The sequence below is a fragment of the Salvelinus namaycush genome, chromosome 4 (genome assembly GCF_016432855.1).
Source record: "Salvelinus namaycush isolate Seneca chromosome 4, SaNama_1.0, whole genome shotgun sequence".
NCBI classification, from domain to species: Eukaryota; Metazoa; Chordata; class Actinopteri; order Salmoniformes; family Salmonidae; genus Salvelinus; species Salvelinus namaycush.
The window spans coordinates 8,723,924-8,738,377 of NC_052310.1; the positions used below are offsets into that span (position 1 = coordinate 8,723,924).

At 41.0% G+C, this 14,454-nt stretch overlaps 1 protein-coding gene across 2 annotated transcripts in view; it reads left to right on the forward strand.

Annotated features, from left to right (window-relative positions):
• The window catches only part of LOC120046113 (protein quaking-A-like), a 35,933-nt gene that overhangs the window by 6,910 nt on the left and 14,569 nt on the right, over positions 1-14,454 (forward strand). For both annotated transcript variants that reach the window (XM_038991073.1, XM_038991074.1), the window contains exons 2-3: positions 10,986-11,137; positions 13,552-13,668. In XM_038991073.1, coding sequence (XP_038847001.1) covers positions 10,986-11,137; positions 13,552-13,668 — 269 coding nt within the window. The remainder of the gene's footprint in view (positions 1-10,985; positions 11,138-13,551; positions 13,669-14,454) is intronic.

The window sequence follows — 14,454 nt, forward strand, 5'->3', positions numbered from 1 at the left end:
TCCCTCCAGCTCTATATTATCTTTGTCGTCGTTCAGCCACAACTCGGTGAAACATAAGATGTTACTGTTCTTAACCTCTTGAAGCAAGGGGGCAGAATTTTTATGTTTGGAAAAATAACATTCCCATTGTAAGCTGCCTATTTCTCAGGTCCGGATGCTAGAATATGCATATAATTGACAGAGTAGGATAGAAAACACTCTAACGTTTCCAAAACTGTCAAAATATTGTCTGTGAGTATAACTTTTTATGGCTGCAGGGGCAGTATTGAGTAGCTCTGATTAAAGGTGCCCATTTCAAACGGCCTCGTACTCAATTCTTGCTCGTACAATATGCATATTATTGTTATTATTGGATAGAAAACACTCTCTAGTTTCTATAGCCGTTTGAATTATGTCTCTGAGTGGAACAGAACTCATTCTACAGCACTTTTCCTGATATGGAGTGAGATTTCAGAAATCTTGGCCTCTGGTCCCAGGTCAGTTTTAATGTCCCTGTAAATGCTATGAGGATACAAACACTGCCCACGCCTTCCTCTAGATGTCAGTAAGTGGTGACAATTTGAATGGAGTCGATTGCGCAATCAGGGCCTGTATAAAAGGCCAAAGACCGGATGTACCGTTCTTTTGCTCCCTGCGCCTGACGCACGATGGACGTCGGACCTGCTCTCTTTCCAAGCGTTGGTTTAGCCACTTCTAAATCGCCGGTCATGTTTTTACTCGTTATAGGTGTTAAAAACATCATAAGGTAGTTAATTTAAACCGTTTTATAGCAATTTATATCCGTTTAGTGCGATTTTGAGGCATTGCTTTGTGATGCACTTTGAAGCGCCGGGCACGTTTCCAGTACCGGTCGAACGTTAGTTGCCATTTCGACGGACAAGAGGACATCTTTCGACCAAAAGAAGATTAGACCCGAGAAAGGATACATTGCCCAAGATTCTGATGGAAGATCACCTCATAGTAAGAAATATTTAAGATGATAAATCGTTGTTCTGTCGAAAAATTTGAAACGCATATTCCGCCATTTTTTTTGGTATAGCTTCGCTTGGCGAACCCTGTATTGCACAGTAAGGATAATTTTAGAAATGTAATTCAGCGATTGCATTAAGAACTAATTTGTCTTTCGATAGCTGTCCAACTTATATTTTTTTAGTCAAGTTTATGAATAGTTATTCATGAGACAAGATCACTGTTAAAGATGGCGCCCGACATTTTCAGGCTAGTTTTGCTAGTATTGTCATTGTATAACCACGGTTTTTTGTGGCTAAATATGCACATTTTCGAACAAACTCTATATGTATGTTGTAATATGATGTTACAGGAGTGTCATCGGAAGAATTCTGAGAAGGTTAGTGAAAAAATTAATATATTTTGGCGATGATTACGTTATCGCTCTCTTTGGCTTGAATCAATGCTCGGGTAACGTTTGCACATGTGGTATGCTAATATAACGATTTATTGTGTTTTCGCTGTAAAACACTTAGAACATCTGAAATATTGTCTGAATTCACAAGATCTGTGTTTCCATTGCTGTGAGCTGTGTATTTTTAAGAAATGTTTTATGATTAGTAATTAGGTAATACACGTTGCTCTCTGTATTTATTCTAGTCGAGTTGTGATGGTGGGTGCAATTGTAAACTATGATTTCTACCTGAAATATGCACATTTTTCTAACAAAACCTATCCTATACAATAAATATGTTATCAGACTGTCATCTGATGAGGTTTTTTCTTGGTTAGTGGCTATCAATATCTTTATTTGGCCGAATTGGTGATAGCACCTGATGGAGTAAGAAACTGATGGAGTTAGAAAAGTGGTGTCTTTTGCTAACGTGGTTAGCTAATAGATTTACATATTTTGTCTTCCCTGTAAAACATTTTAAAAATCGGACATGTTGGCTTGATTCACAAGATGTGTACCTTTCATATGCTGTATTGGACTTGTTAATGTGTGAAAGTTAAATATTTAAAAAAAAATTTTTTTTGAATTTCGCGCCCTGCACTTTGAGCTGGATGTTGTCATAGGTGTACCGACCTCGGGCTTGCAGCCATAAGAAGATAACATAACTGATTTTGCAGGTGAAAACCTGAGGAAATCCAACCCGGAAGTGCCTTTTATTTGGAAAAATCCCTGTTTCATTGCCTGCCTATCCTCCATTTTAAAGGGGTATCAACCAGATTCCTTTTCCAATGGCTTCCACAGGTTGTGAACAGGCTTTAGACATAGTTTCAAGCTTTTATTTTGAAAAATGAGCGAGATTTATCAAAACGCGTCAGGTGTCCTCTGATTGGTTCATGCGCGCGACAGTTGTAGCTCGACATTTTCTTTCTCTGTAGTATTGAATAGTTTACCGTCCGGTTGAAATATCATCGATTATGTATGTTAAAAACAACCTGAACGTTTGACATGTTTCTACGAACATTACAGATACTTTTTGGAATTTTCATCTGCCCTTCAGGACCGGCACGAGCCTGTGGTTTTCTGAACATAACGCACAAACCAAATGGAGGTTTTTGGTTATAAAAATAATCTTTATCGAACAAAAATAACATTTATTGTGTAACTGGGAGTCTCATGAGTGCAAACATCCGAAGATCATCAAAGGTAAGCGATTAATCTTATTGCTTTTCTGACTTTCGTGACCAAGCTAATTTGCGGCTAGCTGTTTGTAATGTTTTGTCTAGTGATCGATAAACTCACAAACGCTTGGATTGCTTTCTCTATAAAGCATATTTTCAAAATCTGACACGATAGGTGGATTAACAACAAGCTAAGCTGTGTTTTGGTATATTTCACTTGTGATTTCATGAAAATAAATATTTTTATTTTTTATTTTTTATTTGGCGCTCTGCAATTCAGCGTCTGTTTACCCATAAAAGGGATCCGTGTGCCTTATTGGTAGTATAATCGTAGGTCATCAATTTTATTTTCCAATGATTGCATGTTAGCAAGTACAATTGATGGCAGTGGGAGTTTACTCGCTCGCCTAAGGATTCTCAAAGGTAGCCCGAAGGTTACATCTGAAGGTAACCTGGCACAATCCCTACGGTGAAGCATGGTGGTGGCAGCATCATGCTGTAGGGATGTATTTCAGCGGCAGGGACTGGGAGACTAGTCAGGATCGAGGGAAAGATGAACGGCGCAAAGTAAAGAGAGATCCTTGATGAAAACCTGCTTCAGAGCGGACTACGACCCTAAGCACACAGTCAAGACAACGCAAGTCTCTGAATGCCCTTGAGTGGCCCAGCCAGAGCCCGGACTTGAACCCGATCAAACATCTCTGGAGAGACCTGAAAATAGCTGTGCAGCGACACTCCCCATCCAACCTGACAGTACTTATTTGTACTTTTTAGGGATTTTAAGCTCCTACTCCACTAATGTACAGTCGTGGCCAAAAGTTTTGAGAATGACACAAATATTAATTTTCACAGTCTGCTGCCTCAGTTTGTATGATGGTAATTTGCATATACTCCAGAATGTTATGAAGAGTAATCAGATTAATTGAAATTAATTGCAAAGTCCCTCTTTGCCATGCAAATGAACTGAATCCCCCAAAAACATTTCCACTGCATTTCAGCCCTGCCACAAAAGGACCAGCTGACATCATGTCAGTGATTCTCTCCTTAACACAGGTGTGAGTGTTGACGAGGACAAGGCTGGAGATCACTCTGTCATGCTGATTGAGTTTGAATAACAGACTGGAAGCTTCAAAAGGAGGGTGGTGCTTGGAATCATTATTCTTCCTCTGTCAATCATGGTTACATGCAAGGAAACACGTGCCGTCATCATTGCTTTGCACAAAAAGGGCTTCACAGGCAAGGATTTTGCTGCCAGTAAGATTGCACCTAAATCAACCATTTACCGGATCATCAAGAACCTCAAGGACAGCGGTTCAATTGTTGTGAAGAAGGCTTCAGGGCGCCAAAGAAAGTCCAGCAAGCGCCAGGACTGTCTCCTAAAGTTGATTCAGCTGCGGGATCGGGGCACCACCAGTACAGAGCTTGCTCAGGAATGGCAGCAGACAGGTGTGAGTGCATCTGCACGCACAGTGAGGCGAAGACTTTTGGAGGATGGCCTGGTGTCAAGAAGGGCAGCAAAGAAGCCACTTCTTTCCAGGAAAAACATCAGGGACAGACTGATATTCTGCAAAAGGTACAGGGATTGGACTGCTGAGGACTGGGGTAAAGTCATTTTCTCTGATGAATGCCCTTTCCGATTGTTTGGGGCATCCGGAAAAAAGCTTGTCCGGAGAAGACAAGGTGAGAGCTACCATCAGTCCTGTGTCATGCCAACAGTAAAGCATCCTGAGACCATTCATGTGTGGGGTTGCTTCTCAGCCAAGGGAGTGTGCTCACTTACAATTTTGCCTAAGAACACAGCCATGAATAAAGAATGGCACCAACACATCCTCCGAGAGCAACTTCTCCCAACCATCCAGGAACAGTTTGGCGACGAACAATGCCTTTTCCAGCATGATGGAGCACCTTGCCATAAGGCAAAAGTGATAACTAAGTTGCCCGGGGAACAAAACATCGATGTTTTGGTTCCATGGCCAAGAAACTCCCCAGACCTTAATCCCATTGAGAACTTGTGGTCAAACCTCAAGAGGCGGGTGGACAAACAAAAACTCACAAATTCTGACAAACTCCAAGCATTGATTATGCAAGAATGGGCTGCCATCAGTCAGGATGTGGCCCAGAAGTTAATTGACAGCATGCCAGGGCGGATTGCAGAGGTCTTGAAAAAGAAGGGTCAACACTTGAAATATTGACTCTTTGCATCAACTTCATGTAATTGTCAATATAAGCCTTTGACTCTTATGAAATGCTTGTAATTATACTTCAGTATTCCATATTAACATCTGACAAAAATATCTAAAGACACTGAAGCAGCAAACTTTGTGGAAATTAATATTTGTGTCATTCTCAAAACTTTTGGCCACGACTGTACTGTACCAAAAATCTGTGGATTATGTCATTGTAAATACATTGGAGAAAGACTGCCACTTAAATACTGTGGTCAGTTTGCAATACCTTGTGAATTAAAGTATAGTGCCTGGTGGGTCTCTATTGGGTGCACTGAGAGACCTAGGTGAGATAAGTGGAGGCACCACACATACTTCAGGGAAGTGTCTGATGCCCTCCCAGCTCCCCCATCGCGATCCCTCGGATAGAGCCCATCTCCACTGTTGGATCTTAACTATGTTTAATGGCAAACAAGGAATAATAATGACCTGATTTGGCCAGAACACGTATTCATTTTACAGCAGGCTTGCAAGTCCCTGACCTGCTGTTTTCGACTCTCGCTCTCTCTACCGCACCTGCTGTCTCGACCTCTGAATGCTTATTTGTGAAAATAAATAAAATGGAAGGTGTTCCTAATGTTTGGTATACTTGTGTATACCCTATGCATCCACCCATTCTCTCCCGCCTTCCTACGCATATTCAAATTCACCATTCGTCACACCTCCCTCACACATCCATTCATATACACACACATACCCACCCAAATACATACACTCATACCCACACACACACACACACATCCATAGGACAGTTATTGACATATACAGTGCATTCAGAAAGTATTCATGCCCCTTGACTTTTTCCACATTTTGTTACGTTACAGCATTATTCTAAAATTGATTAAATAGTTTTTCCCCCTCATCAATCTACACACAGTACCCCATAATGGCAAAGCAAAAACAGGTTTTTAGATTTTTTTTGCAAATGTATTACAAATAAAAAACATATCACATTTACGTAAATATTCAGACCCTTTACTCAGTACTTTGTCAATCTACTTTTTTAACAACAGATTGTAGCAGTTTGTTAGTTTTGGTGGGCACTGAGAATTTTAGTATTGTTTTCCTGGAGAGCATTTAACTGTTCATTACTCTCGTTTGCATTTCCAAGTTGTCCTTTCCTTTGACGGAGGCCATGATCTGTTGGGTTCGTGTTGCTGCACTGTTTACAAACTGATTGGTTCACTGTTGTACAAAATGGATTGCTCACCCTCTCCCAGTTGCTTGGGAATATGTTGATTTATCAACTTGAGGCTTGATTGTTTCTACATATAACCACAGTTTTGTCGATATGCGCCTCACTATTTTCCTATTGAGATGCATTGCATTGCATTGCATTGCATTGAACATATTACACTCTCTTTAAGAATGACAGGTTTGTGATGACGAAATGCAATAGATCTGCCGTTCATTGATCATTGACACAGATTATATTGACCAGACGCTCTAGTGGCTGCTCTAACATTGAATATAAATGTCTTAAAAAATGGAAGGCAGTCGGGAGGAGGCAAGATCAGGTGGGACTAGGGCTGTGTCAGCTGGTGATTGTCAAGCAAATAATTGCCGGTCTCATGGTAATTTACCATGAATTAACATAAATACGTTTAGCATCTCCTGGCTTCGTCGCATAGACTCATAGCCACTGATGCAGACCAGTGGAACATATGCATTTAAAAAAAAACATTTAATATAGCCTACACCATGACAATAAATCCATTATTTATTTTAAACAGGTCTAAAGAAACATGATATGAAGAAAATCTAGTCTATTTCAGAAGAACAGAATATCATACTCTGAGTTGTCCCTCTGGCTATGCCATATGCTTGTGTGCTACACTAGTTCATTTAGCAGACAATTTGCTTAGAATTCCTTGACATTATTTTATATTTATTTCTGAGGGAATGTGTTAACAAAAGGAGTGTGTTAACAAAGAAACAGGTCCTCCTATATGCTTAATTTAGAGTTATTTATGCAACTTCAGTTGTGATTCAAACGCTGGGCTATATGTTTTGATTTTTAAAACATTCTAAGGCTGCATGATGCGACTTTAATTATGATTTGTAAAGAGTCACATGAAAGGCATGAACTCTGCTTTGATTCTTGCGCAGGCTGCACACACTTCATCTGTCTCTCATTCACAATTTGACAAGCACTTGATAATATTCTCACCGATCCTCGAATTTCCTGGTGGCATCCCCCTTGTGTGGCTGTAATGCCCCCTAAAAAAATCCATGCCTTTTGCGGCCAAAGTGGCCCGTTGTGCCCTTGGGCTGAATATTATAATTCCCTTCTCCTGACTGCCAATCACCGTGCTCCGAAGCACCTCTCACTCACATGGCTCTCTCAGATATCTCAATTCTTATCAGCCAATACCTGTCACATGATCGGATCCTTCTCACAGGTATCTCAGCTCTAAAGTAGGCTACAAGTGAAAATAGACACATCAGAGACGCAACTGCGTGTGTCCTTCTAATCGAATTCCGAGGCACATATTGAAGATGTTAAAAGAACTGTCCACATTTACTTTTCATCAGCCAACACGATGAGTAAGCCTAACGAACAGAAAAAACACTAGCCTATGTAAATCTACTATCCCCCCATAGTACAAAAGTTGACCTATTCTATTGGTCAACTTGTCCTTCTGTGTGAGAAAGAAATATTTGGAATATTCTCCGGGACAACTGGCTGTCCCCAGTCCACCTGGTCATGCTGCTGCTACAGTTTCAACTGTTATGCCTGCGGCTAGGGAACCCTGACCTTTTCACCGGACGTGTTACCTTGTCCCGGACCTGCTGTTTTCAACTCTCTCTCTCTCTCTCTCTACCGCACCAGCTGTCTCGACCTCTGAATGCTCGGTTATGAAAAGCCAACTGACATTTACTCCTGAGGTGCTGACCTGTTGCACCCTCTACAACCACTGATTATTATTTGACCTTGATGGTCATCTATGAACTGGCCTTAAATGGACATGTGCTCTTATAATCTCCACCCGGCACATCCAGAAGAGGACTGGCTACCCCTCAGAGCCTGGTTCCTTTCTAGGTTTCTTTCTAGGTTCCTGCCTTTCTAGGGAGTTTTTCCTAGCCTTTCCTAGTGCTTCTACATCTGCATTGCTTGCTGTTTGGGGTTTTAGCCTGGGTTTCTGTACAGCACATTGTGACATCTGCTGATGTAAAAAAGGGCTTTATAAATACATTTGATTGATTGATTGGAATGCGATAGATTCCAAATTAATACAACCACTCGCATCAAACAATCGTTTAAAAGCAATGAGGTTGATGCAAAAGATCAGAACGTTTAGCTTAAAATGCTGGTAAACGATTAGGCTATTTCTTCATATTATAAGCGCAGCAATGCGCACACGGCAGTAGGCTATAAGAGCAAATGTTTCAAAATGCAATCAATTAGCGAGAAAACACCATTCTCAAAAGTGACCGCAAATGTGATTATGCATGTAATGCATTATTATAAAGGTGCATTTTTATGGTGAAAATTGTCTTCCCCAAACTTAACTTCTAAAAATAATTTGGCCACTTTAGTTGTGATGCAAACCTTATCAACATATAGGCCTATGGGCTAGGCTACATGAGGTGTGTGACTATCATTTCTTTAAGTCACAAAAATAAGCATGCGCTGTTTCCTGCCTTACTGCACACTGGGCATCATTCACAAGCGATAATACATCATTCACAAGCGATAATACATCATTCACAAGCGATAATACATCATTCACAAGCGATAATACATCATTCACAAGTGATAATATTGTCACCCACCTGACTATTCTTAATTTAATCTTGTCTTTACATATACTAAATAATATATGTGTGAAATAAGTTTTGATTTAGAATAGACCATTATCATGCACCTCTCAGAACAGGGGCCGGGGAATAAAATACATGTCATCTATGCACTTAAATAGCGAATGGAGGACGCTTTTCCCGTGGTTCATTTGCATGCCAGGCAGGTAAGCTATACTCCTGTTGTAAAGCGAAGGAATGTGCTTAATAGTAGGAAAGTTGATAAGTAAATATAGTAGGCTTAGTCTATAGAAAGCTGTAGGGTTCCTCCTCTTTTTAATAGAGGCCATCAAACTCTGTTTACTCACGCAATTGCATTGCCTATAGAAATGTTGCGCAACATGAGCTCATGGGCTCTCATGAAGTGTTTGACTTGATTTTCGATTACATTTGCATTGATGTCAGAGTGATTAGAGTGACAATAGAGTGCTGAGTACCAGGCAGTTCACAAGTTTGGTAGGCTACTGATGACCAGCAGCAGCATCAGAGTTTGGAGAAGCCTAGTTAACATGACTAAACGGTCACATGGAATTTGACTGCGGTCATGACTCGTGACTGCCGGTGTGGTGCTAATATGGTCACCGTATCACCCCTAGGTGGGACCACTCTAGCCAATGAGAGGGCAGATAAGCTTGTGAACAACATGCACAACGGTTTCCAATAGTTACCACGAACACAGTCTAAATTGGCTATATCGTAAAAATGCATGTTTTTTTGTTGCTTTTTGGTCTTAATTTAAGTTTAGGGCTAGGCATAAGGTTAGCAGTGTGGTTAAGGTTAGGTTTAAAATCAAATTTTAATGAGAGAAATTGTAGAAATAGGTGGGGTTTATAACTTTGTGGCTGAGGTAACTAGTGACGACCAGGCACTAGTGTTTTTTCTCAGTTTCCAGTATGTCACATGTCTTACTTATATCAGTACACTCGTAAAACCATAATCATTACGAAACTTCTATTCAATCAAGTAAGCCACACGTAGCAAATAAGCCATTCATTTTTTTGTTAACCAAATTTGACACTCTCCCTGACCTCCATACAAAAACTCCTCTCTTGGTCCGCGGTAAAAAAACGCCATCTGCTGGAGAAGACCGATTTTGGGCCCAGTTATCCCTCTCGCTTCACCTCTTTCGCTCTGTCGTTGATCTCCTGAAGAAGCTAACCCTTACTTTTTTTCTGTTCCCCAAAATGTTTGGATATAAACCTACCAGGTTGTTAGCTAGCCAATGAGGTACCATGACTGAACAAAGTGTAAACAAATGGTTAACGACACGCGAGTAGTTTTACATTTTATCCAGAGCGACTTACAGTAGTGAGTGCATACATTTTTTTTAATACTTTTTTCGTACTGGTCCCCCATGGGAGTTGAACCCACAACCCTGGCGCTGCACCACCATGCTCTACCAACTGAGCTACACTAGAACTGCCCACGACATGGTTTATGAATGTAAAATGCGGTCCCGGCGAGGAAGATAAAAATGTTGCACTGGTAATATATTATTTTTTTACCTGGTTGGGCCACAAGCAAGCTGTTTCCACTGTAGTAATGGTGCAACCATGACACTATCAAATCTTCGCTCTTTTCTCTAGGGCACTCGGAAACAACAGTACGGCGGTAGCCTAATCATTAAAACAATTATTATCTGGAATATATTTTTCCTAGTTGCACTGTGCCCCCAACAACAACTGCTCCCCTGGCGCCGATGATGTTTACGTCGATTAAGGCAGCCCCTCGTACCTCTCCGATTCAGAGGCGTTGGGTTAAATGCGGTGGACACCTTTCGGTTGAATGCATTCAGTTGTGTAACTGACTAAGCATCCCCTTTCCCTCTCCCAAATTGGTCGCTCTTTAGAGCCCTGAGTGTATGTGTACTTCTGTGTGTGTGTGTGTGTGTGTGTGTGTGTGTGTGTGTGTGTGTGTGTGTGTGTGTGTGTGTGTGTGTGTGTGTGTGTAACCAGGTTTACGTGTGAGGTAAAGTGTGTTATTAGTGGCGTATAGCTGTTGTGAATATAGCTTTAGATAATTATAGTTTCCGTTATTATAACTATGTTCACACTTAGTTATCACTCAGCTTCCGTCAGGCCATAGTTATTTCACAAGGTTATGTGTGTGTGTGTGTGTGTGTGTGTGTCTAGCCTAGCAGGTTATTATAGTGGTTGGCATGCTGTTAGTAATGCATCGTGCAACAATATTGAAAGTCTGAGTCAGACAGCTTTTAAACAAACACACACTGTCTCCATCTTTATTTTGTAGTGCTTGACTTTTTTATTTCTTATCTGTTTCTCTCTCTCCCTCTTGCTCTCCCTCACTCTCTCTCTCTCTTCCCTTCTCTCAATCTCTTTCTCTCTCTCCCAATCTCTCTTCTCTTTCTCCCTCCATCAGAGATAGGTAGAGTGCGCAAGGACATGTATAACAACTCAATGAATGGCGGTGTGGCTGCTGAGGGGCGGGACTCCGAGGAGCTGCCTGATGGGATTGGTCCAGTGGCTCAGCTGCAGGAGAAGCTCTACGTGCCCGTTAAAGAGTACCCCGACGTGAGTAGACAAACCTTTTTTCAACCTTTTATAGATGACTTTATGTCAGTGTCTAAATGAATAACAGAATATCTATCGCTTTCCATAACAGAAACATCCAGCCCATTGGAGGGTAAGGTAAAGCCGATATATATAGAACGGGCTTGGAACCTTTAACCCTTGCAATTTCACTGGTAAACTCACGAGTACACTCACAATGGCTGCCTGGTATTGTGATGCAATAATTTCCATGGTAAGGTGGAATTTTTGTTCAAATGATGCTAACTGATGTGGCTCATGCAATGAATATATTTTCTGTAATGTCAGTTGCATTGATTCAACAAATCACCACACAGATTGATGGGTACACTTCCTGCTTTTACTTCCTTCCTGCTTTGCTCCTAGATTGAAGATGTCAAAGGTTAAGACAACTGCATTCTAATATCCTATAACTCTTTGCAACAATGGGATCAGCTATGCTAGTTAGCAACGGCGCTGGTAGTTAGCAACAGCTCTGGTCCCAGATGTTTGACGATGTTGTCTTGAGCTGTATATTTTCAACCTAACTTTGATCCTTACTAGCATAGCTGCTCCAATTGTTGAAAAGAGTTGTCTTAACCTTTGACATCTTCAACGTAGCTCTGCTCCTATGGGTATACTCGCAATGGCCACCAGTCCAACCATGCCATCATTGACCTCTATTTTTATGGTAGAGCCATCACCATGTTGCTTACTCATGTCTGGTCCATCCAGATTGGTTAACATAGATGGGGTAGCAGTAAAGGGTAAAGGGCTGCTTTCTAAGCTCCCAGCCCTTATTAAAGTGGGTTAGAATGTATGGCTGAGGACATCAGATAGGGGTGACGACCAACAAGCTCTCACAGTCTCACTGCAGAATTAGACGTTTATCCACGTTACTCCAATGTTAAAAGTCAAAGTTGCTCCAAACGTCAAATTTCAGAAGTGTTTTGACACCCTGGGTTGACCACTCCTGCTCAGTATCATTCTTTGTCTCCAAAGTCAAATTTCAAATTTGCTCCAAACTTCAATGAGAGAAGCTTCTCTTCCTTCACATGATAAAATGACAATATAACCACGGTTAGTGCTATCCGGAATCATTGGGAAGTCCCGACCTTAACTTTTACAATGACCCTTTTAAATTTCAACTTCAATGGGGTAACGTCTGAGATGGGACGTCCAAGGATCCCAAATAGCATGGATAGTGTAACCACTGGTAACACACACAGACACATGCAAACACACAGAAGCACGCACACAAACCGATGGAACAGATGAGATCAGGGCTAAAAATACATTAGAATATCCCCTGTGTGTGTGTGTGCGTGTGTGTGTGTGTGTGTGCGTTCACTTTAAAGGGGTTATTTCGGGAAGGAAGAGAATGCGTTCACATCCGTATAAAAGTGTGGGGGTCAGAGAAACAAATAAAGACAGACACAACGGGTGTGAGAGAGGAGAGCGAGACGAGAGGCAGCTGTCTTGTTAATCTCTCAGCTCCGGTGACAGATAAGGTGAAGAGAGTCTGGCCTCACCACCACCTGCCAAAACAAACAATGACCTATTCCTGACTCACACGCTCTAAAGTGCGACAAAATATTTTCATGCGCCAAGGGGAGTTTTATTTTGGGAGCACTGTGCGACTATGAAAAATATCTCCCAGATAATTGTTGTAATGATAAGGCTTCGCTGTACAGTTTTTTTCCGTGTGCCTTAGAGGAAAAAAAGCGAATGCAGACTCATTAGCGTCATGGTTGCGCCATTACTATAGTGGAAACGTTAATTCACACACTGCGTAGCGTGTACACACTTAAGTATGGTTCTCAATCAGAGACAACGATAGACAGCTGCCTCTGATTGAGAACCACACCCGGCCAAACGCATAGAAATAGTAAATCATAGAACATAGAACATAAATGCCCACCCAAATCACACCCTGACCAAACCAAAATAGAGACATAAAACGCTCTCTACGGTCAGGGCGTGACACCAGGCCAACCGAGACCAAGTTACCAACCAGGTCCAGGAGTATTTCATGGCCAGGCCAACTTAGACCAAGTTACCAACCAGGCCATATAAAATAAAATACTATTTTATTGGTCACATACACATGGTTAGCAATGTTAATGCGAGTGTAGCGAAATGCTTGTGCTGCTAACTCCGACCGTGCTGTAATATCTAACAAGTAATCTAACAATTTCACAAGTGTATAGGAATTAATAAGAATATGTACATATAAATATATGGATGAGCGATGTCCGTCATAGGCTCAGGAATATTTCATGGCCAGGCCAATTTAGACCAAGTTACCAACCAGGTCCAGGAGTGTTTCATGGAAAGACCAACTTAGACCAACTCCTGGCCCTTCTTCTTCTTCTTAAAATGTCTCTCTCTCTCTCTCTCTATGTGTGTGTGTTTAGTTTAACTTTGTAGGTAGGATACTGGGTCCAAGGGGTCTAACAGCCAAACAGCTGGAGGCAGAGACGGGCTGTAAGATCATGGTACGAGGAAAAGGATCCATGAGAGACAAGAAGAAGGTATGTGTACACACACACACACACTCACACACAGATGCAAGCCCGAACACACAAACAAAAGCATGCACGCACACACACAGCATGTGTATTTCTTTTTGGTTAGTAGAGTCTAAAGAGTGGAGTAGAGGTGAATAGAGCTGGGTCCGTATGTTTCTCTGCTGGTTTAGGTTCTCTGGTCAGCCTTCCAGTGGAGCGGCTAACGGCAGGTGGAGCGCAGCCAGCATTCCATCCACCTCTCATGAGAATACACCCATTCCATACCTCAGAGAAAGAAAGAGGGAGGGATGGAGAGATGTGGAAATTAGTTGAGTGGTTAGACATTAGAGATGAAACGGTATGGAAATTTCATATCACAATTATAGTGACCAAAATGATCACAGTTAATCAGTTTTATCAGTATTATCATATAATCAGTATTATCATGGTATTATCAGTATTATCAGTGTTATCATGGTATTATCAGTATTATCATGGTATTATCAGTATTATCATGGTATTATCAGTGTTATCATGGTATTATCATGGTATTATCAGTATTATCAGTGTTATCGTGGTATTATCAGTATTATCAGTATTATCATGGTATTATCAGTATTATCATGGTATTATCAGTATTATCAGTGTTATCATGGTATTCTCAGTATTATCAGTATTATCATGGTATAATCAGTATTATCAGTATTATCATGGTATTATCAGTATTATCAGTATAATCAGTATTATCAGTATTATCATGGTATTATCAGTATTATCATGGTATTATCAGTATTATCATGGTATTATCAG